Consider the following 18,778-nt stretch of genomic DNA (forward strand, 5'->3'; position numbering starts at 1 on the left):
TTTATCGTAAGGTACCCCTAAAGTCAGGGTCCGTGGGTGATTATTAGCCTAAATTTCTTTAACGGGTCGAATAGTTTCGACAAAATTATTCAAATATCGGAATATTGTCAGTTAATCTCATAGAGTCGAGACGACGTATTTACGGATATAATTTTCTATAACATAATATTATTTTTATTAAATACAAAATTAGTATTAAGTTTTATAATTTTTGAAAGAAGTGTTTTTTTATTTTAAATATAACATTAAGCACTTTTTGGAATACATGTTAAAATATAAAGTATTAATTTAAACATTTTTTCAGTGAAAAGAGGTCAATTTGATGCTTGAGGGTGCAATTAAAAGCGAAAGGTCGTAATTTGGGTAAAATTGGGGATTTTGAAAGGTGAGGTGCAAACGAAAGGGGATTGAAAGGTGGGAGGTTTTTTTAGGAGATTAGCCTTTTAGAGATGGTTTGCTTGTTTTGAGTTTTTCTTTTCCAAAAGATAATTCTTTGAAAACGATTATAAATTGTATTTTTTTAAAAATAATTTAAAACCGGTTGAAACTCTTTTATATACTAATACATAATATAATTTGGCTTTCCAATATTAAAATTTTAACTTCATGAGTAATTATGATGCATGCCATTAACATTAGGGATTAAAATTCTTATATGTCTTCACTTCTTTTAGTTATCTATTAATGAGCTAGTGACGTTCTGAGTTGGGAGAACTTTTTTCGACACTGACCTAGAACCGGAACTAGATTATGGAGGTGTTTGGTTCAACTTTTTGGTGGAATTTTTAACTTTAGCTTTTTAAAAAATTCCACCAAAGTGTTTGGTGAGAATTCTTTTAGAGTTTTTTGGAGTTTTTTGAACCTCCAACAGCTGCTCTTTGAAAAGCTCTATTTTGAAATTTTTTACCAACATCAGATACCTGTTTCAATATTTTTAATTATTTAGACAAAATTACCCCTATCAAAATATATCGCTTTTTAATATATAAAATTATTTAAATTATTTTTAAATACTCTAATTATTTATAAATTATATAAAATTATTTTATTTATATTTAAACAACTATAATTTAAAAAAAAAATTGAATAATATATTATATCTTTATCAAAAAAATATCTAAATAAGCTTAAACTAAATATTGCTTTTTATAAAAAATAATTAGTAATATTTTTATTAAATAATATATGATATAATATATTCATAATTTAATTAACAAAAATAAAAATTATGCCATTTAAAGTCATTTTATATATAAACAGCTACAGCTAATTAAATCTGCTTCAATACTTATGATCTATCAGATATCAGCTATCAGCTAACAGCTAACAGCTAATAGCCACCAGCTATAAAAAAAAAAAAGTTGAACCAAACATGCTCTATAAGATGGATTGCATTGTGAGTCGAGTTGCTCGCTTACAAAGAACACTTCCATTGGGAGTAAGAGTATGACTAAAAAAATTGCGATTTAAAAGTTAGATTCTGCAAATATATTTTTTTTAGTAATTTTTGTGAACATCTCAATAAAAAACGAAACAAAACAAAACAAAAGGCAAAAGATACAAAAAACCCTCGTAGTTTTCATAAAAGTACAAATCAGCTCTTTTACTTTTTTGGGGTATGATTAAACCCTTTTTATTTTCAAATAGAACAAATAACCTATTTCATCCAACATCATTAGAAACACTTGTTAATGACTGACATGTCTCTCATAATCATGTAGGGAAAAAGTTCAAAAATAATGTTAATATTTAAAATATTTACCAAAAATTTGAGGGGGTAAGTGTCCCAAAAGTAAACTAAAAGAGTTTATTTGTTCGATTTTAAAATAATAAGGGTTTAATTGTTCAATTTTAAAAACACGGGGGCTTAATTGTACCCAGATAAAGTAAAAAGGCTGATCTGTACTTTTGAGAAAAATTCAAGGGCTTTTTTGTACCTTCTGCCAAAACAAAACAAACCCATTTGTGATTTTGTTTTCTGTTCTCTACAAAAATAAAATGAAATACTAGAGATTATAAAAGCAGACATGTCACACGTGTAATTATCAAAAGAAACCAATATGAGGATAAGCAACAACCAAAACAAACCAAACGACAGGTCACAAAAAACCTGAAACTTCCTCCCTCATTTCGTCGCTAATAACTTATCATGTCGACGGACTTTATATTTAAGCAGCTAATAAAACACAGCCAAACACCTGAATTTCCGTGAATGGAGGAGAAACACAGGAGGAGGCTCGCCGTCATCTCCTCCCATCTCCGCCCTGATGCCGCCGCTAGTTCTTCTCCGTTATCGTCTTCCAACTGTGTTTCTGACTCTAACAGTATAGATAATGAGCCAAATAACTGCGTTTTCTGTAGGATTATTCGCGGCGAGTCTCCGTCGTTTAAGGTATTAATTTGTAGCCGTTTCTTTTGAGTACCCCGTTTAGATTCTAATTTGAGAATGTGTTGCAGCTTTATGAAGATGACACGTGTCTCTGCATTTTGGATACAAGTCCACTCAGTCATGGGTAAGGTACCATTTTAATGTACAATCATAGTAGTTTCTTTAAGCTTTAATTTTGAGCTCACTAAATAGTGTTTTGAAGTTCACTGCTTAATTTTGGTCAAGTTTTTGGGTCTTGTTAAATTGTACTGCTACTATTTTTTAATTTTTTTTTATAGAATCTATTGCAATTGAATTAGTCCTGCTTTAAATGCTTCAAGCAGACACACATTTATTTCTTATTGAAGTAATATACTATTAAATAGTTGTGATACCATCTAATAAAATGAGAATCTAGTAGTCGTATGCTATCTATGTCAAAAAAAATTAATGTGCTTATTTATATTTTGCATTTTAGCTCTAAACTTTGATTAATTTTATTGGCTTTGTAGGCACTCTCTTATTATTCCAAAATGTCATTATCCTTCCTTGGAAGCAACTCCACCATCTGTAAGTATTTTCTCTGATCTAACTAGTTTTATTTGTTTCATGTCTTTTGAAGAACTTGCATTCTGTTTCTTGCTTGTTTGGCCTGATTTGTATCCAACATTATTGTGCATTATGAAACTATGATGAACTTTCCTTATGGTATCTGTTCAAGTATTCGAGATGAACCGCGTATTCTGTTAGGGGCTACATAGAGGATGTAATGAGTGGTAATTTGTAGTGCATGTCCGCTTGTGGCTTGCACTCATATGTTAGGTATGATTGCTGCTAGTAATTTTGGATTAGAGGCTGATGTATTCCAACTGTTAAAATTCTGAAGGAAAAGAAACTGAATTTTATAGACCTGCTGGAGATAGACCTCTCAGGTCTTCTGTTCATTATCGACCTGATTCCATCAAAGAGTTCTGTTTTCACACTACTTAAGTTTGGTCTATTTCTATTCTGTTCCGACCCAAGTCATAGAAGAAGTTATCTGTTATAAACATATTGTAGTGTAAAACCTACAGCAGTTGGCTTTGGCTGTTCTAGTAGTTATTTTGTCATCATTACAAGGGCAACTTAAATGTTTCAGTTTGCTGAGTTCTAAAAGAATCCCATATGGAATTTATGTCAGACGTCTGTAATTTCTCAGATACCATGCTGTATATAGAATACTCTGAGTTTGCTATAATCTGCTTAAAAGGTTCTAGCTTATGAGTGGTTAACAATGAGATAATTAGATAAGGGAAGAAGAGGCTCGTTAACAATGGAAAGTAGAAGGATGAGCTAAAATATGATTTGTTTGTGTAATGTTATTGAGGGTCACTTCTATGAAGTTTCACACTTTGCACAGAATGCACTTTTCAAAGGAGGTCCATATGTTCGGGACAAACTAAGACACTTAAGTATCTGGGGCAGGTGGAGATACGTAGGTTCACACTCAAAGTGATCAGCTCTGTTTTTCTTTTGCACTCCTATAAATCCCTACCAGTTAATCACTTAGGAGCCTATCCGAGGCTGCAATCACTATTTCGATTTTGTTCCCTCCTTTAAAATCAGGGGTCAGACCACCATTTTCAAAATTTGAATTTGGCGGAGAATATCAAAATTTGAGCTTAGGGAGTGTATATAGTATCTGAAAGCACTCTTCACTGCTACCATATAACATAAAATCGTAGCTATTAGTATAAACTCTTTGAAAATAGAGAAATAAGTATCTTTTGTTTTGAATGATTTAATATCTAATTCTTTTTAATCTACAGGAATAGATGCATTTCGTTATTGATGTCTAACAGATTGATCTTTATTTTGCAGGTGGTTGCAGCAATGTGTTCAAAAGTGCCTTTAATTGGCAATGCAATCATGAAAGCTACAGGCTTTGGTATGTGTTAAAATTAGTACTCCTTTATGAGCAACTTGTTTGTTGTTATCCCTGGGGCTTTCTGACTATCAATATATAATATTGAATTTGATGCATCAAGTTGATACTGATGCTTTAACCATGAGGAGAATGGTTTTTAACTAATAAATAAAGGAATTCTCAAAAAAAAAACTAATACACGAGGGTGTCTAGCGGCAGACTTAGTTATGTACGGTTAAAACAAACTGTTATATACCTTTCTTTTATCGGTTCTGTGATCTTTGATAGAAAGCAAAAGGCAGGAACTAAAATATATGTGTGCTCTGGTTTTCTATACAATAGGTATAGCAATTCTCGTTTGTAGGTTGTATCCGGTGTCTTGCACCAAATTTTTTTCTCCCCTGGCCCATGAGAAACATAACTGGCTGTTTTGATAGCATTAGCTGGGGCGCTGAGTTAAGCCATAATTATTACTGTAAATCTTTCCAATAACAAGAGCATTGTAAGTTAGTGATGTGGCTATTCTCATGGAGCATTTTCGCCAGTGTTCTTAACAGTTGGCAAAGGCACCTTAACTTCAGATTCTTAGGATAGATACATCTGAGTGGTATTATTGATTCTAACCTTTAAATATTTCTATAGCTGAACGGCGTCAAAATGCATGCAGTGCTCCTCTTTTAGTTATACAGAATTGATCTCGTCTTTTCCTTTGCAAAACTTTATTTACATGTGCTAAATTTAGTGTTATTGAACTTTATGCAGATTCTTTCAATTTATTGGTTAACAATGGTGCAGCTGCAGGCCAAGTAATCTTTCATGTAAGTTATTTCATCAAAATGGAAAATATTTTATCAATACTAAATCCTCGTTTGTCGACCTATATCATGTTCTGTATTTTGAACCGGATATGAATGAAAATGCGACTTAATAAACAATAGTTATTGAGCTACATCGTTTCTTAAAGCAGAGTTTTGATTTAATTTTTTTCTTTTAACATGGAATTTTAGACGCACATCCATATAATTCCTCGTAAGGCTAGCGATTGCTTGTGGACGTCTGAGGTATGTAAATGTTTCACTTGCTTTGTGTTTTTCGATCACCGCAAATGAGTGTAGTTTAGTAAGATAAAGAGTATGATTTTGAAACTTTACAGAGTATACAGAGGCGTCCCTTAAGTATTGACCATAGAGCTTCTCAACTTGTTAATCTTGTTCGAGAACAGTTATCAAATGTTTCTGAAGATAGAAAGGGTCAAGAATCTAGTCTCTCCTGAAATTTAATGGAGTTTTAGATGCTTTTTTCTAGCAGCATTGTATGATACAGTAGTTTGAGCTTTGTACCATAACACTGTACATTCCCATTCATTTCGGTAGCCGTTTCATTTGATTCAGAGTGTGTAATTATCCCATCCTGGGAAATTCTTGACTGGTGCTGTTTATTCATGAATACAAACCAATTAGTTGTTAGAAAATAAAAGATTAGTGAAAAATGTGTAAGATTTTTTAGTGTATGATTGGTTGGGTCCATTCCTTCCCGGGAATGCTCATGCTATTTTTATGGATGGAAAAACCATTTCATGTATTGACAAAAGCATGGTTGAACAACATCTGGTGTTGAGCAGAAGAACATACACCAATATATGCTTCTTAATAAATTATTAGTCAAACTTCATATATCTTGATACATTATTATAACTAGAGATAATTGAATATAACTCATATTAAATATAAGAGTTTTACTATTAAATAATATTTTTTTATTATCAAAAATAAAATATCATTAATGATAATAATCGATTACAAGAGTCTAAAATCGACTACAAAGAGTTTTAAATCCATCCACGATATCAAGTTAGATAAGAGCCACCCAAAATGAACCATTACATTTGGCCCGAAAGATTAAAACCTACTCTAACAAATTTTGGCGTCTTTGATCAGTTTGCCTACCATCAGCCATCGTTTGGTTGATTCTCCATCGTTGGGCTCGTTGCCTTCGCCTAAATCATTCACCATCACCCGATTCATTCGCCTTTCCTAATCGGTTCATGTCGCTGGTGCTACTGTGAAACAACGAACTGTGGTTAGTTGCTTCGTCTTTGGCAAAGAGGAGATGGACAACAACGAAGCAGTAGCAACAGTCCCTTGGTGGAGGCTAGCGTCGTCAGGGTTAAAACATATTGAACTAAGAAGGAAAAATGTAAAAAGTATAAAATCCATATATTTTAAATAAAATAGTATTTAATATATAAATTTTTTAAAATTATAAGAATTAAATTGTTTTTTAAAAAATCTTTAAGTACTAATTTAAAAAAATTAGATCAATATTAAAGACTATGTTAAATTTGTTACCATTTTCTAATGGTGAATGTGGTTCACTCTTTGGAGGTGGGGGAGAGCGCGTTCGATCCGGTTTGGCATAATTATGAGTTGAATTGATCTGATTTTGCAAATTTAGGCTTCTTTAATTTTTCGTGCCAAGTTAAGGGGGTGAATTGATCCTGTATTCTGAAAGTATCGTACCAATAAGGCATACTTCAAATAATATGTGCGCAAAGCAGCAACCTGCCAAGGGATACCCAATTTTGTAAGTGAATTAAGAGTTAAATCCTTACCGATTTACCACACGCGCGCATCGTCCGACTTGATCTAGTTGGTTCGAGCACTATATTTTTTTATAACGTTTTTATTTTATTTTCTGCAATAGACATAATCCTTAATCAGCTCTTTCTTATTTAATTTCGTTTGACTGTCTTTATTTCTATGGAAACAGATTTCAAATTTATTGATGTTAATTTTTTGTCCCCTTCTTGTTTTCCTATTAAGTGAGGTTCTCCTCTTATTTGTTTTTTGCACCGAAAATCAAAGATCATTTCTTAAGTTAAGAAAACACACATGTTGTGCTATATTTTTTTGTTCTAGAGCAATACGAATTAGTGTTATTAAGCTGTTACCACAGTGCGATGGTGACAGTACTGTTCGGCTGTTTTATTCTACGGACGACGTGGTTGATCGTCAGCTTTGCAACTTCGAACTGAGCCGCGACACGTCTGAAAAAAGCGATTTAGTCTGCGACTCAGTTTTTTCAGAATTTAAAGTTTCAAACAGCAATTGTTCCAACAGATACACGAGGTCACAACATATGATGACGTGGCTGCTAAAAATGATGTCCACCTTGGCAAAATCATACCAACAAATAAGTGTTACATCAACATATGCATCAGATTGGAAAAGAATAAATTTTTTGAATATAGTTAAAATATTTTAAAATTCGTAATTAAATTAAAAAAACATATATAATTTATAAATTTATTTACCATTATCTTTTTAAATTATACAATGTCTAAGTCTAAGAGATGCTTTAGTGCGATAATTCAATTCGATTTTTTTTTTTATATAATTAATTCAATTCGAATTTAGTAAATCTTAAAACCTAAAATAATCCTAGTAATACTAATACGCTTGTCATCTCTATATGTAACAGCAGCAACAGTCCAAACTCATCCAATAAAAATGAAGCTGTGACCTAACCAAAGTCACAAACAAGTAGCCTCAATCACAATTCTGACGATCCTTTCCCTTCCCTTCCAAAAATCAATGTCATTTCGATTAAATTTGAATTGAAGTCAATCCTAATTCGCTCTCTGTTTATATTTCTTCACTTTTTTCAAATTCAAAATTTCCATTTCCAATTTCACACGTCAAGAATCTCAAGAAAATCATACACAAACTGTTCAATTTTTAGAGATTGAACCAAAAAATACAAAGAAGAAGACGAAGAATGAGACGAGGAGCTGCATTAAGTGCGGCGGGGAAGCAGGCGGAGCAGTTGAAAACCGACGGTAATAGCTATTTTAGAAAAGAACGATTTGGTGCTGCTATAGATGCTTATACTGAGGTTTCTTTCTTTCTATCTTTAGGGTTTCTGATTAGTTCAATCTTTTAAATTTGACTGTTTTTTGATTGAATTGTTTAATTGTTGTATGTTTTTTTTTAAAGGCAATCACTTTGTGCCCTAATGTGCCTGTTTATTGGACCAATCGGGCTTTATGCCACCGGAAACGCAAGTAAGTATGATCACTAAGTCCTGTTTATATGGTTAATTTACTTTTAACACTACTAAATGTCTTTCTTTTCGTTGTTTTTGGGTGGTTTTGATTGTTCAATTCAGTGATTGGGAAAGAGTTGAAGAGGATTGTCGAAAAGCGATTCAGCTTGACAACAATTCTTTCAAGGTATTCACCTTCTCATTCCAATTCTTTTCTTTGCTGAATACTTATGAGCAAGAATGTAAACTCGAACCATATGATTTTATGCAAGCCTGAATATATTTAAGGGTAAACTCGAACCATATGATTTTATGCAAGCCTGAATATATTTAAGGGTAAAAAGTTGCTTTGAGTGAGTAACATACTAAATCAGTTCATCATGTATGTTTAGCATTTTGGTATAATGCATATCTGGGTCCCTTTTTAACGAATGAGTCCATTTACTAAAAAATGTCCACATTTGATCGCTACACTATCAATTGCAAACATATTGATTATTGAGTCCTTCCATCCATTTTCTTAGAGATAAACTCAATGTGTTTGAGTGGATGGAAAGACTTAATTTGGATGAAATCGATAGGATAGGAAGCCTATGTGGATTGTGGACGTATTTTAGTACATGGACTCAATCGCTAAAAGTGTGATAGTGGAAGGACCCCGATATGCGTTAAGCCAAGCATTTTATTGCTAGCTTCTAAGTATTTGCTACATTTCTGTAGCTTTTTGGTAACATAATTAATAAGATTCATTTTAAAATTTCTAGTCTTGTATAGATACACCTAAACCTGCATTTGTTGTTTTGTGTTATTTTTTCATATCTAGTTTGTTGCGACAATGTCTAATTTACCTTTGTTTTGGCATGTGATAGGCGCATTATATGTTGGGGCTTGCATCAATGCAGAAGAATGAATTTGCTGAAGGAGTAAAGGAATTGCAAAAGGTAATCTTTCTTTTTTTTCATCTTGAGGCTTCCCGAGTTGAATTTTGATGTTTCTTCTAAATTAAAAAATTTGGTTGTTTTCGTGCTGTAATTCCTTATATCATGAGATTAAGTTTTTCTTCACATTATTACGTTGTTGCTGATGTAGGAAAGCTTAGAGTTAGTATTATATGTGTCTTTTTGCAGAAGGTAGTAGTTTTGATATGGTAGAATCAATAAAATCATTGGATTTCAGATTTGGATGGATAGAAAATTAAAAAAAAAGACAGTTCTTTTAAAATCGCATCTTGAATGAGCAGTCACACATCAAGGCAATATCTGCTACAGTTTTTGGGTAAATTGAGTCACTCTTTAGGGTTTAGGGTTTCAAATAGCATAAGCCTGAACTTTATTACTTCCTCCGTTCCAAATTGATATGTAGTTTAGTTAAGGACAAACACCGGTATTAAGAAATTTAATTTGTCTAGGTAAAATGCCTTATTTACCCTTAGTTAATGAGTGTTATTTTATTTTATGTTATATATTTATAATGATTGTAACTTCGTTTTGGGAACTGCACTGTCTAAACCAAAATAAAACCATTTACAATCAACCTTTATTAATAACTCACCCACTAGAACAGAAACCAGATTATACATTTTCGTTTTAATGCATTTTATGTGTATAGTGGTTATGTTTTTTGTGCAAAATTAATAATGAAGAATGTAACCTATGTGTACTTGTATTTATAATGGAATCTGCTGGTGTACTAACTAAAAGGGTGTATATGTCACTTGAGCACTTAATTAATAATGGATTGCCTATAATTTGGGACAAAGAAAAGGCAAATACTGCCTATCAATTTGGACGGAGTGAGTATTCCTTTCTTGGTAAATAAAATAATACAAGGTAAAGTGTATTATAGCCTCAAAAGGAATCCTAATACTACTTGAATTATTAATCCTTAACTAGAAAAATTTTATTAATCTACTGTAAAAATTTAAAACCAAGTAGGACTCTAAATAAGACTTTAGACAAATTAAAAGGACTTCTGAAATATTATTTCAGTAAAATTTGAAAATTAAATTATAGGCAATTTTCTGTAATTTAGACTAATTACTCTGAATAGGGTCAGTTTCAATTTTTGCCTCAAATGTTTGTACTTTGGCAAAAGTAAGTACGAAAATTAGGGGCTGTACCCATTTATTTATTGTTATCGAAATTAGTTGTTGATCATGCCTATGTATTTAGTTTAGGATCCTTGATGAGTTGTGAGGCATCTAGGTTTAGTTGACCAATTTATGTCATATCCAGCTATCTAAAGCAGAAACTCTTTTGATGTTAGTAATGCTCAAACTTCAACTCTTGTCCCTAAAAGTTTGCTGTAGAATTCCCTCATGTCTGTCTTCTAACTAAGTCAAAGGAGCATGCGGGTAAAATATGTACTAGAAAGCTGTATTGATCCAAAGGGCAAAATACATGTAAGGATCATAGACTTTCTTGTATCTTTCTGTGATAACAGAAGAAGTCGTATTAAGAACTTAAGGAGAAAATGAGCAGGAAGGGAAGAAATGAATCTTAAATCAATTATGACTAAGAGAAATAAATGAAAGTGAAACAGAATATTAATTAAAAATATAGTGTTACTCAATTTCAATGTTGGTTCAGTATTGATGTCTTGTAAAAGTTGCAAAGGTATAGTTGGTCATTTTATTTGCAGCGTTGGACACCAATAAACACGTAAATTCAAAACTTACTTGCATAGATTTGTTTTGATGCAATGCAAGTTTAAAAATAGTGGGATGCATTTACTGCTTTATCTATCTAGTTTCTCTAGTTGATTATGCAATCAGAATTATTCCTGCGACAGGGGAATTCCTGTAATGACGTGTTGATTTTTTCTAACTGTTTGATTTTTAATTTAAAATTGATAGAATTTAATCTGGTTGCTACTTTTAATTCTTTTTGTAGTACTGTCTGCTTGTGTTTAGTAAACCTACAGTCGATTTGATAGAGGTTTATGATGTTCCATCCTTGCATAAACATAGGCAGATATTTTACCCTTTGAAAGGGGCAAGTAGTGTCTTAAATTTCAGAAGGCTGACTTGGTGCTGCAACATTCTCTAGGGACCTTGGCTCTTCCAATGGAAGACATGTGTGTTGCCTGTAAGTCCATGTTGGACTTAATTGATGGTGTGCTAGCTACTTTCGTTGTAGCTTAGATGAGCTAGTTACATAATTTAGCTTCCTCTGTTTATTACATCTAACTCTGTTGATTTTAGACTGCTAGTCAAGTAATGTTGTTAATGAAGATCTGATCACTTTGAATTTTACAGGCTTTGGATCTTGGTAGGGGTGCAGACTTAACGAGTTATATGGTAGAAGAGATCTGGCAGGAACTAGCTAAAGCAAAATACATGGAGTGGGAGCAAACATCTACTAAGCGTTCATGGGAACTCCAAAGCTTGAAGTATGTAGTCGCAGTGAGTCCAGTGAGCATGGCTTTCTTATGATGGAATTAAGCTTTTGCATTTCAATGCTTAGGCAGCAACCATTTGTTTGCATTATTTTGATGTTTACTAATTACGATTTACGTGATTCACTCGTGTTTTGCTCAGAGAAGCATGTGATAATGCTCTTAAGGAAAAATGTTTCCTAGATAATGGCCAAACAGAAGGATTCTTGGATGACATGAATGCTGCCCATTCGAAACAATTGGAAGATTTAGGACGCGTGTTTAATAAAGCTGCCGAGGATGATATTCCGGCCGAGGTAGTATCTAGCTTGATTTCTTTACGTCACTTTGGTATCCTCTGGTTTACGGAAATTGAAAAAATTTCAGGTTCCTGATTACCTATGTTGTAAAATTACACTTGATATTTTCCGTGATCCTGTCATCACTCCGAGTGGTATTTCATATGAAAGAGCAGTCATCCTTGAGCATCTTCGGAAGGTTTGAATTTGCCGCTGAATATAGTACATGCCTTCTATCTGATTTAAGTTATTTGCCCTAATCACGATCTTCATTTTAAATTAGGTGGGCAATTTTGATCCAGTCACACGGGAACCTCTAGCTCCATCTCAGTTAATTCCAAACTTGGCGATAAAGGAAGCAGTTCAAGCATATCTGGACAAACATGGCTGGGCTTACAAGGTAGGTTCAGGTTAATTTTTTAAGGTTGCTCATAGACATTGATAATAGTAATAGCAAAGCTCATTCTATCAAAGATTAAAAAAAAACACTTTTTGCTAGCATTTCTTGTGCGCATCATATTCCGAATGTAACTTTTTGTACGTGCTTCAAAGTGCGGTATATGATGCCATCTTAGTTGTACGAGAACTCCATCTTTCAAATTGTACAGTTACGCGCCATGCTCATATCATATAGTTATTTATTCGGTTTAACAATGGAATTTTCATTGTCTTTTTCATTTTGTGTTTCTTTGAAAATGTCAACTTGAGAAATGAGTAATTTTTAGCTTAGTGATGCTGTGCCAATTATGGATGAAGAGATGGGGCAGTTGTGGATTAATTTTAGTAGTAGCTGTGGATTCTTTAACGAAATTTTGTTCTTATATCAAGTGTGATTATATGTCACCTGTTGGACGATTAATGCATGTTATAGGTGTTTTGTAATTAACTGATAGAAATTTAATATAATACATACTCCCTTCGTCTCATTTTGTTTCTCATATATTCATTTTACACATATTAAGAATATATTAAATGTGATAGAGTAATTTTCTTTTATACCCTTTTTTTTTATCTTGAAAATATAATATAGTCAAACGTATTATTAATTTATATCTAGCAAATTCATTAATGTTAAGAGTAAAAAAGAGAAAATAGTTTTAATAATATAAAATGATATTTTTTTGAGATATCAAAAAGTGTAAAAAATGATATATAAAATGGAACAGAAGGAATATGATTTAGTTAGGGATTTTTCTCTTTTCTTACCAAAACATGAATCTTTCATCCTCTAAAAATAAGTTTGTTCGTACATGTTAAAAGTATTTTTGTTGTCTAACATATGCAAAATAGATAAATAAAATGTTAATGTAATATGCTTTCAAATTGAAATAGTGGATTTTTTTTTTGGTCACACATTAGATCGGCTATCATATATAACACGTAATCTATATACTTATATAATTGAGAGGACCAACGGAGCCCTCTCATTGATTGTTACAAAATCGAGCATTCTTATTAGTTGCCACTTCTGTTAAACTATTTAATTTAAATTTTATTTTTTAAATCAATAAAATTACTTACTACTTATCTTATTGAGTAAAAAACTAATCAATTTACTGAGTTAACATGGAAGTAGTAGTCTCATGTTCTAAATCGAATAGTTATGTCATGAATAAAATTACTTACTGTTTGTTTTACTAAGTTAAACTACGTAATTTGTTGAGTTAAACCCTAAAAAAACGAAGTCTCTCGATCTAAATCAAATAGTTATCTCAATCATTCTCTAAATATGATACTAAAAAAAGAAAACTTAATCAAAATTTTGATATTTATTTGGTAAAAAGCTGTGCAACTGTCTCTGATTATTGGATGAAGGTGCGTTTTGATACATCATTTTTTTTATTTTGTACAATCTTTGTTACTAAATTTTTGTATAATATATAAAATGGGTTTTGATCGATAAGTGTTTAGTTTGTTGTTTTGTTTTGAGTGATTTTATAGTTCATGGAAAGTGTGTATACCTTGGATGGAAGAATTCCAAAAATTAAAACATATAATCTTTTTGTATGTTGTCATTCTAATTTTAGTTTCTTTTTATTAAGCGTATGTTCTAATCTTTTTTTTTTCTATCATATTGACCCTATGATTGAAAAAGTTGTTTTGCTCTAAAAAATGGCTTCGTCCTGGTTTGATTTTTTAAAAGCATTTCTTCAAAATAAGTGATATAATATCATAGTTTATCATAATTAGTTGGTTTTGCAATTAAGCTTACATGAATTTGTATATCGAGCGTTAATTGTATATAAAATAGAGGTGGCGATTGGGTGTTTTTGGATGGATTTAGATGAGTTTATTTGAATTCGGGCAATTTTGGGTAGGACAATTTTGAATTATAATTTGTTTGTGCAGTGTTGGGTTGGGTCACCAAAACACAAAAAAAAAAGCCAAAATAAAATATAAGGTGAGATATTTGAAATAAATATTTTTCAGAAAAAATATTTTCCAAAAAAAGTATTTTTCAGGAAAAAAACTATTTTTTGAAACAAAGATATTTTTCAATATAAATATATCTCTCGGAATAAGTCATTTTTCGAAAAAATATATTTTATTGGTTCTGTGCAGCTTATGAACTAAGAAATAAGTAAAAATTCGATGAAGTCGCGTGTCCCGTTTCAAAAACCGAAAACTCTCAAAAACTCTCGGAAACTCATAAGGAAACGTTTCGGGACATTTAATTATGTTTGATTTATTTTATTAATTGGCATAGATGTACAAATAAAATTAAATATATTTAATATATTATAATTACTCAAACTTTTTTTGGGTGAAAATAGGCTATGTTTTCTTAGATGGGTTGAGTTGGGTGTTTGAATTGGAAAATTATTTACCACCTCTTTTTTTATTAATTAATTTGTGCTGTTAAAAAAAATTTACATGATATAATAGTATAGTATAAAAGAGTTAAACCAAATTTTATCTTTTATTAATATTTATCAATATTTTCTTAAGAAAATAATATATATAAGAATTTTGTGCTAATTGTTTTTTCTATCGACATTTTTTAATTAATTTTTCTGATAAAATTATTATTTAAATGAAATACTATTTTGATTCCGCGCAAATGCGCGGGTATACGACTAGTATGAACATAATCTCCAGTAGATAGTCATAATCAAATAACATCAACAAAACACCTTTTTTTTTTCTCTCCAGAAAACAATTTTTTCAGCTTAGAAGAGGTGTTTTCGGCCTTTTTGCTGAAAAACATCTCATCCTCCCCTTACATATAAAGCTTTCTAATATGTTTTTTCATCAATAAAAACATCCAAGGATTGCAGGGAATTTTTTTTTTCGATTTTAGATGCTTGTTGAATATTTTTGATTTGATCAAGATTTTTTGATTTGAGTGAAGGATCCTTAGTTCATTTTTGATTTGCATGTCAAAAATGTATCGATTTAGCCAAAATTCCAAAATATAATAAAAAATTAAAAATTTTAGGTATATATTTTGATATTTTATTTATCATAGTTTTATTGAAAATGTTATTTCGATAAATATAAAAGCTTCAACGGGTCTTGCTATGCACGGTCTCATTAAATATGTTTATGAATTCAAATTCTTGCACCAACAGAACGTTATTCATTGTTATGACCTAAGATAATAATTTAGCAAGATTCATGACTTGATTCATTTTTTTTTTTACTAATATTGTTATTGTGTCTTTCATTATTGCCCTAATAATAAAACAAATACAACCTTTTTCAACCTTTTTTATTTATATCTTAAACTTTCAAAATTGTCAATTTTATGCCATTTGTTAATTTCTATTTCAATTGTACTCATTTTTTCAATTAAGAAAAGGTTCAAATATGTATTTCATATTTAACGCTTAGTCTAAATAAGTCCTTAATATTTTTAAAAAATATTAAACAATGAGATTGCATGTCAAATATGAAGAACATTTCATTTGAACCTTTTTCCAATTAGAAAAGTTCAAATTTGAAAAAAAAATTCCAAAATTGAAAAATTACAAAAAGGGATAAAATTGACGATTTTAAAAGTTCGAGATATAAATAAAAAAGTCGAAAAGGTGAGGTATTTTTAGATGATAAGCCTTAATTATTTTGTATTTATTTGTTGAATTAAAATGTAAAAAGTATACATTAAATCTTGTAATATGATTTTCATATTTATACTTGATCTTCTTAAATAAATTCTATCAATAGACAGAAAAATAATCATAGTCTACTTGGAATATGGTATATAAGTAGTTTCCTAGCGCAGTCAATGCCGTATATTTAGGTTGAAATCAAAGCATTTTTCTTCCTTTTTCCTTCAACTTTTGGGTTATAAATCATAAATTTTCCTTGTTCCCCACTAAAACGAATTAAATATAAACAATACAAGTGATCGCATCAATAATAAATAGCAAATCTTACTTTATTTCATGCTCAATTTAAAGTTTAAGTAAATGATTAAAAAGAAAAAAATCTACGAATTGAAACGGAAAATATTACAAAATTCCAAAAATGTTGAACCAATCAAATCGTAAAGGTTGTATGATCTTTTATTTGCTGGTTAGAGTTTAATACATTTATTACCTTTTCTATACAATTGTTATTTAGAATTTTATATGTATGCTTATAAATCTCAAATATATAATCCCGCAGTAGGGATGGCAATGGGGCGGGTGGGGACGGGGAAGCCATCCCCATCCCTATCTACGCGTCTATGGGGATTCCCATCCCTGTCCCCATTTAATTAATAGGGATAAAATTATCTCCATCCCTATCTCCATGGATTCTCCATCTCCATGGGGATTCCCGTTCCCCGTTTAATTAAATATAATTTATAAATAATTTTATTATTTTCATAAGATATTTAAAAAGAAAAAATCATGATAAAAAATATTGTTACCTTTTATAATATTATATATTTATAACAAAATAGAAACTAATAAAAAAAATTATGTTAAATTATTTAAAATTATAAATAACATACTAGAACTTATAATATAATATAAATATACATAAATATAAATCGGATCTCCATGAGGACGGGGATGGGGATCCCCATGGGATGGGAACTATAGTCCCCGTCCCCTCCCCATCTCCGTGGTTGGGGAATGATTTTCCCCCATCTCCGTACCCATGGGGGTAATTGGTGGGGATTCCCCGCCCCGTTAGGGGCGGGTCCCCACGGGGAACGGGGAATCCCTCCCCATTGCCATCTCTATCCCGCAGTTCCATTTTAATTGACAAATATTTTTTTGAATGTTCCATTTTAATTGAAATTTCTATTTCTATTATATTTTAAATTAGATTTTCCATTTTTATCTTCTTTTATCATTTATTTTTTAATAGATATTTTTTAATGAAATGAAATTATTTAATATAATAAGATGATATAAAAGTAAAATTATAGTACATTTAATGTGCATATGTTAAACGATGTGCATGAAGATTTTAAATAATGAAAATGCGACAAATTAAGTAACCTACCATTTTGTACCACCTTCATTGTCCCTCATTACGTGGCGGCATTTAATTCGTCAAATTCTCTTCCAAAAGTGTATATTTCAAAAAACAACTTTTAATGCATTCACTAGTTTGTTGCCACGTCAGGTGTTGTTAAACATATAGCTCATTATCCTCCAGCTTAGCAAGAAGAAGAACCTTCAGCTCAACAAGAAGAAGAAAGTTAAATCAGTTACAAACAAACTCCAGCTCATTCCAGCTCAGCAACACACAATAGGTGTGTCTGTTAGTATAGCAGTTAAAGTATGTTAATTAGTTAACAGAGTTAGTTAATTAGATAAGAAACAGAAATAGCCGTTAGACAATATAGCCGTTATGTATTTACTATATAAACATCTCTTGTAATTCATTTAATGGTTAATGAGAATTTTCTCCTTTTGATTTCAATACACTCTGAGTTCAGTTTCTAATATAGATCAGAGCAATACAAACTCTAAATTTTTCTCGAGAAACAAACACTGCAATTTTCTTAGTAACCAAATAGATATTCAATTCTTTTCTTCTTTGATTCTTCTATAATCAAGTTCATATAATCTTTCTCATTTCTTTTCTTCTTCGAGTCTTCTATAATCAAGTTCATAAATTCTTTCAATTCTAAAACTAAATCAGTTCTTGTTCTTCGATTAAAGATCTAAAAATGTCACATACTAATCTGGATTTTGAAAATCTTTCAAGTCCATTCTATCTACATCCAAGCGAGAATCCATCTTTGATTCTTGTTTCTCTGGTGCTTAATAGACAAAATTATCGCTCTTGGGCTCGTTCTATGAGAATGTGCTTGTTATAAAAAAAACAAGCTTAAATTTCTTAATGGCAGTATTTCTGTTTCCTTGATTACTGATGAAATTTATCCTGCTTGAGAACGTTGTAATACCATGGTGGTTTCTTGGATCTTGAGGTCACTTTCTCCTTCAATCGCACAAAGTATTTTGTGGATTGATACTGCTATAGAAGTTTGGAAAGATTTGTTTGACATATTCTCTCAAGGTAATGCTATACGTGTTTCTGATTTACAAGAAGAGATTTATGCTTATAAGCAAAATAATTTGTCTGTAACTGACTATTTTACTCAGTTAAAAATTCTGTGGGATGAGTATGTGAATCTTAGGATATTGCCTATTTGTAGTTGTATTCCACAATGTCATTGTGATGCTACTAAGTCTGCTAAGAATCAACAAGATTCTGATTATGTCATTAAGTTCTTGAAAGGTCTAAATGAGAGCTATGCAACAATTAAGACTCAGGTTTTGATGTTAGATCCTTTATCAAAAATTAACAAAGTGTTTTCTCTGGTATTACAACATGAAA

The 18,778-nt window shown here is 31.1% G+C and overlaps 2 protein-coding genes across 2 annotated transcripts; both read left to right on the forward strand.

Moving 5' to 3' along the window:
• The first annotated feature begins 2,042 nt into the window (after positions 1 to 2,042).
• Positions 2,043 to 5,763, forward strand: LOC126657421 (adenylylsulfatase HINT3). Its single transcript, XM_050352099.2, has 7 exons — positions 2,043 to 2,392; positions 2,458 to 2,513; positions 2,881 to 2,938; positions 4,229 to 4,295; positions 5,037 to 5,092; positions 5,282 to 5,335; positions 5,428 to 5,763. Exons 1-7 carry the CDS (start codon positions 2,213 to 2,215, stop codon positions 5,545 to 5,547), a joined length of 591 nt encoding a protein of 196 aa, XP_050208056.1. The 5' UTR covers positions 2,043 to 2,212; the 3' UTR covers positions 5,548 to 5,763.
• A 2,014-nt stretch (positions 5,764 to 7,777) lies between these two features.
• LOC126657796 (E3 ubiquitin-protein ligase CHIP) lies at positions 7,778 to 12,578 on the forward strand. Its single transcript, XM_050352572.2, has 8 exons — positions 7,778 to 8,168; positions 8,270 to 8,337; positions 8,442 to 8,505; positions 9,188 to 9,259; positions 11,575 to 11,708; positions 11,857 to 12,010; positions 12,081 to 12,191; positions 12,276 to 12,578. The coding sequence occupies exons 1-8, from the start codon at positions 8,052 to 8,054 to the stop codon at positions 12,405 to 12,407; spliced, it is 852 nt and encodes a 283-aa protein (XP_050208529.1). The 5' UTR covers positions 7,778 to 8,051; the 3' UTR covers positions 12,408 to 12,578.
• The last annotated feature ends 6,200 nt before the right edge of the window (positions 12,579 to 18,778 follow it).

The sequence above is a fragment of the Mercurialis annua genome, linkage group LG7 (assembly GCF_937616625.2).
Source record: "Mercurialis annua linkage group LG7, ddMerAnnu1.2, whole genome shotgun sequence".
Lineage (NCBI taxonomy): Eukaryota > Viridiplantae > Streptophyta > Magnoliopsida > Malpighiales > Euphorbiaceae > Mercurialis > Mercurialis annua.

Excerpts from the sequence above, each read along its gene's own strand:
- LOC126657421 (XM_050352099.2), top strand. The coding sequence starts at position 2,213 with ATGGAGGAGAAACACAGGAGGAGGCTCGCCGTCATCTCCTCCCATCTC. Across the intron at positions 2,393-2,457 it reads GCGAGTCTCCGTCGTTTAAG|CTTTATGAAGATGACACGTG; the intron begins GTATTAATTTGT and ends AATGTGTTGCAG. Across the intron at positions 5,093-5,281 it reads CAGGCCAAGTAATCTTTCAT|ACGCACATCCATATAATTCC; the intron begins GTAAGTTATTTC and ends ATGGAATTTTAG.
- LOC126657796 (XM_050352572.2), top strand. The coding sequence starts at position 8,052 with ATGAGACGAGGAGCTGCATTAAGTGCGGCGGGGAAGCAGGCGGAGCAG. Across the intron at positions 8,338-8,441 it reads TTATGCCACCGGAAACGCAA|TGATTGGGAAAGAGTTGAAG; the intron begins GTAAGTATGATC and ends TGTTCAATTCAG. Across the intron at positions 9,260-11,574 it reads GAGTAAAGGAATTGCAAAAG|GCTTTGGATCTTGGTAGGGG; the intron begins GTAATCTTTCTT and ends TGAATTTTACAG.